The sequence below is a fragment of the Prionailurus viverrinus genome, chromosome B4 (assembly GCF_022837055.1).
Source record: "Prionailurus viverrinus isolate Anna chromosome B4, UM_Priviv_1.0, whole genome shotgun sequence".
NCBI lineage: Eukaryota > Metazoa > Chordata > Mammalia > Carnivora > Felidae > Prionailurus > Prionailurus viverrinus.
This window is the reverse complement of record NC_062567.1, coordinates 100,431,019-100,434,949: the sequence shown is the minus strand read 5'-3', so window position 1 is coordinate 100,434,949 and position 3,931 is coordinate 100,431,019. Positions and strand designations below refer to the sequence as shown.

At 35.3% G+C, this 3,931-nt stretch overlaps 1 protein-coding gene across 1 annotated transcript; it reads left to right on the top strand.

Moving 5' to 3' along the window:
- Nucleotides 1-3,110: 3,110 nt before the first annotated feature.
- Nucleotides 3,111-3,713, top strand: LOC125170708 (protein BRAWNIN). Its single transcript, XM_047867393.1, has one exon. It carries the CDS (start codon nucleotides 3,161-3,163, stop codon nucleotides 3,362-3,364), a length of 204 nt encoding a protein of 67 aa, XP_047723349.1. The 5' UTR covers nucleotides 3,111-3,160; the 3' UTR covers nucleotides 3,365-3,713.
- Nucleotides 3,714-3,931: the final 218 nt, after the last annotated feature.

The window sequence follows — 3,931 nt, the reverse complement described above, 5'->3', positions numbered from 1 at the left end:
CTAGAGTGAATTAAGGAATGAATAAAAACAAGCAAGTAGAAAGCATGAATAAAGATTATCTATCTGTCAGGATTATTTTTTGTGGATTGAAGAAGAGACACTAAAATGGTTATGTGGAGTAAGGAGGAATTTTTTTTGGAAGAGTTATTTATTGGTTATTTTTAGTATTTATCAATAAGGGACTAATTTGCATTTTGAGAAGGATAATTCAATATTATATGAGTTCCTTCATACTGCAAGTTATTTAGCATTTCTGCCACCTCTCTCCTCACTAAATCACAGTAGTGCTCACCAGTTATTTTGATAAACAAAAATATCCCCATCCCCATCCATATTTCCAAATGCCTTTGAGACAATGGTATCGGTCCTATTAGAGAAGCACAGCATGGCCTTCCACCAATAGGTTTTTTTACTCTCTCAACATTTTATTATGAAAAATTTCAAACAGAAAACCTGAAAGAATAGTTATTATAAACACTTGAATACCCACTAGCTAGATTTAGATGTTATTGACATCTTGCCATATTTGCTTTATTGATTTATGTGTGTGTGTTTATATTTATTTTTTATTTTGCTGAACCATTTGAAAGGAAGCTGTCAACATCATGACACTTTATACATGCATCTCCTTAAGGACTGGTTCTATAATCACAACATTACGACCACATCTTAGAACACAAATAACAAAAAATTCCTTGACATCAATCTAAAACCCAATCTACATTCAAACTTTTTCAATAATCAGTTATAAAAAAATTTTATCCAAACCAGAACCTAATGAAAATTTACATGTTTAATTTGGCTGTTAGGGTTTTCAGTTTCTTTCATTCTAAAATATCCTCAGTTTTATATTTTTTGCAATATTAATTTTTTTAAGAGATCAGGCCAATTGTCCAGTAGACCATCCTACATTTGAGTTTTTATCATAAATCCTTATGATATTATTTAATATGTCATTTTAACCCCCTTATTTGTTATAGAATGATTTGGTCTAAAATACCTAGCTTGACTTATGCTATTCATTTTTGGCAAAAATATACCACAGATAATGCAAGGGAACATAATGTAAGCTCTTCTACTATTCATGATATTATGTTTGATCATGGAATTGAATTATTGCCCACTATAAGTTGTTGATTGTAGGTAATATATGTTTACATTGTTATAACATTTGCACTATATGGGACTTGGTACATGGCAGGTGCTTATAAATATTTGCTGAATGAACAACTGAATAAATGAATGATATAAACTGAGTTTGAGGGATAGCTAGCAAAATGGAAGGAGTAGGGTTCTGACACACAAATTCTAGAATAAATGGTTACAGATCTAACTGAATAAAGAAATTATTGAGCATTTACTCTTTATTGTTTTAAATCTTATGTTTTATAATGAGCATATAATTTTTTGCTCATTCTTGTTTCTACGCTCATGTGCAGAAACGTGCCCTGATGTCATTTGCTATGAAAAGTGAAGTAATTATGAGATAGTTCCTATGGGGAAATGTTTTCACTTGGTGTAACAAAATATCTTGAATAAAATGTTATTAACAAGTTTGACATTCTATCTGATGATCTTTGTCACTGAATAACAATAATATTGTTATCAGGTAGGGTTCTTTGTTGCTAGCACAGAAATTGACTCTAGCTTTAAGCATAATTAACTAACTAATTAATTAATTAATTGGAAGGATATGAGAAGTTCCCAAAATTGGAAAAAGAAAAAAAAAAGGCCGAAAAGCCAAGAGTACAGAAAATGAGGTAGGTGATGACAAGAATACTAGATAGTCTCTTTAGGGTTCCAACATCTGGACAAATTAATTTTGTCTGCTAAATGAAAAGGAGAGCTAATCTGATTGGTTTAAGTGGAACTATGTCATTTTTCTGTTTGTTATTTGTTATCTGGCATCTGAACACATTTTATTTTATTTTATTTTATTTTATTTTATTTTATTATGATTTTTAAGTAATTTCCACACCCAATGTGGGGCTTGAACTCACAACCCTCAGATCAAGAGTCACACACCCTACTGACTGAGCCAGCTAGCTACTCCTGAACACTTTTTAATTGAGGACAATTCCCATTCTGTGAGTCTTGTTGGGAGAAAAGACCATGCCACCCATTACAGAAGCTACATGATGCTAGACATTCTCCTTTCCGATTCTTCAGCAGTTAAATCTTGGCCGCCAGAGCTAGGCTTGACCAATTTGGCATTCAAGCCAAGGGCTTTGAATATGGAGAAAATTTTGTAAAGCTGAAAGAAAAGTTCATGATGTTTCTCGGCAGTGGTGTAGAAGGGTCAGCAAACTTTATCTGTAAAAGACTAGATGGTAAATAGTTTAGATATCACATGTACATATAATATCTTTCCCATATTCATCTTCATTTGCTTAAAACTCTCTAAAGATGTAAAAGTCATTCTTAGCTTGCTGGTGAGAAAACTACAATTATTTATCTGAAGGCTTGATTGGGGCTGGAAGATCTGCTTCCAAGAAGGCTCATTCACTGAGCTGGTGGCCTCAGTTCCTCACCATGTGCACCTCTTCATAATGTTGCGTAAGTGTCTTCACACATGGCAACTTGAGTCCCACAGGGTGAGTAATTCTGAAGAGTAAGAGAGCAACCAAGACTGAAGGCACAGTGTCTTCTATCACCTAATCTTGGAAGTGACAGATCATCACTTCTGCTGTATGTTATTGGTCACACAAAACAACACAGGGACAATGTGTAAGCAGTACACAGACTGTGAACACATGAGGTGAAGATCATAGGGGGCCCTCTTGGAGACTAGTGACCACAATTACTGTGCTACATATTACTATGTTACAATAATTACTATCTGGTGGTGGTGGCACCAATAATATTATTCTATTAGAGTTTTCACATAGTATGATCTTAAGCTATATTTGTTATTGCCTGCCTTACATTTGTTAGTGTCTGTTATTGCCTGCTTGTTTTGGGAGTTCATTCTCCAGTCTTCCCACTAATTCTGGAACCACTCAACATCCCTTCCATAAATATCTTTTCTGCCTATGGAAGTATGGTGGGCAGAATTCTAAGATGGCACCCAGGATTCTAGTCTCTAGTATAGACTACCCGGCGCATTTCCGGCCGTGGTGGTACAGTCTGCGGAAAGTAGGGCACTTCGTGCCCACCGACCATGCCCGCGGGCGTGTCCTGGGCCACCTACTTGAAAATGTTCGCCGCCAGCCTCCTGGCCATGTGCGCCGGGGCCGAAGTGGTGCACAGGTACTACCTGCCGGACTTGACAATACCTGAAATTCCACCAAAGCCTGGAGAACTCAAAACGGAGCTTTTGGGACTGAAAAAGAGACAACATGAACCTCAAGTTTCTCAGCAATAGAAACTTCAAAATACAACTCTGTCAAGAACTCCGTGAACATTTTAAGTATTAAACACATCTTTTTAAAGTCTGTTGAGCCAACTGCTTGTCTTTAAACACCTAATGCAGTGCGAACTGCAAGAGGAGGTGCTCAGGTGTTAGCTGATGCGTTGAGATTTTATTACAGATTGACCACTATTTCTTGAAAACTGCCAAAATATGTATCATCAGCTTTTTGAATGTGAATAGATACTTAGTCTTGAATATTATGTGAGAAAGAATGTCTGCAGTGTTCCCTGCCCTTATAATTCTGGGTTATTTCTCTGAATAAGCTTGACTATCATGGCATAATGGGAATTCTGAATTAACTATAATAGAAGTGCCATTGACACTGAAAAAAAAAAAAAACATACATACATATGTATGCATTAGTATATAGTATATTAGTATATTAGTATATATATTAGCAAAAAACATACATACATACATACACACCACATGTAATCCATTCATCTTGAATGTCAGGAGACACTGAATATAATGGATTTCACTCTTGTGATTAGGTTTTATTACATTTAAAAAGCGAAG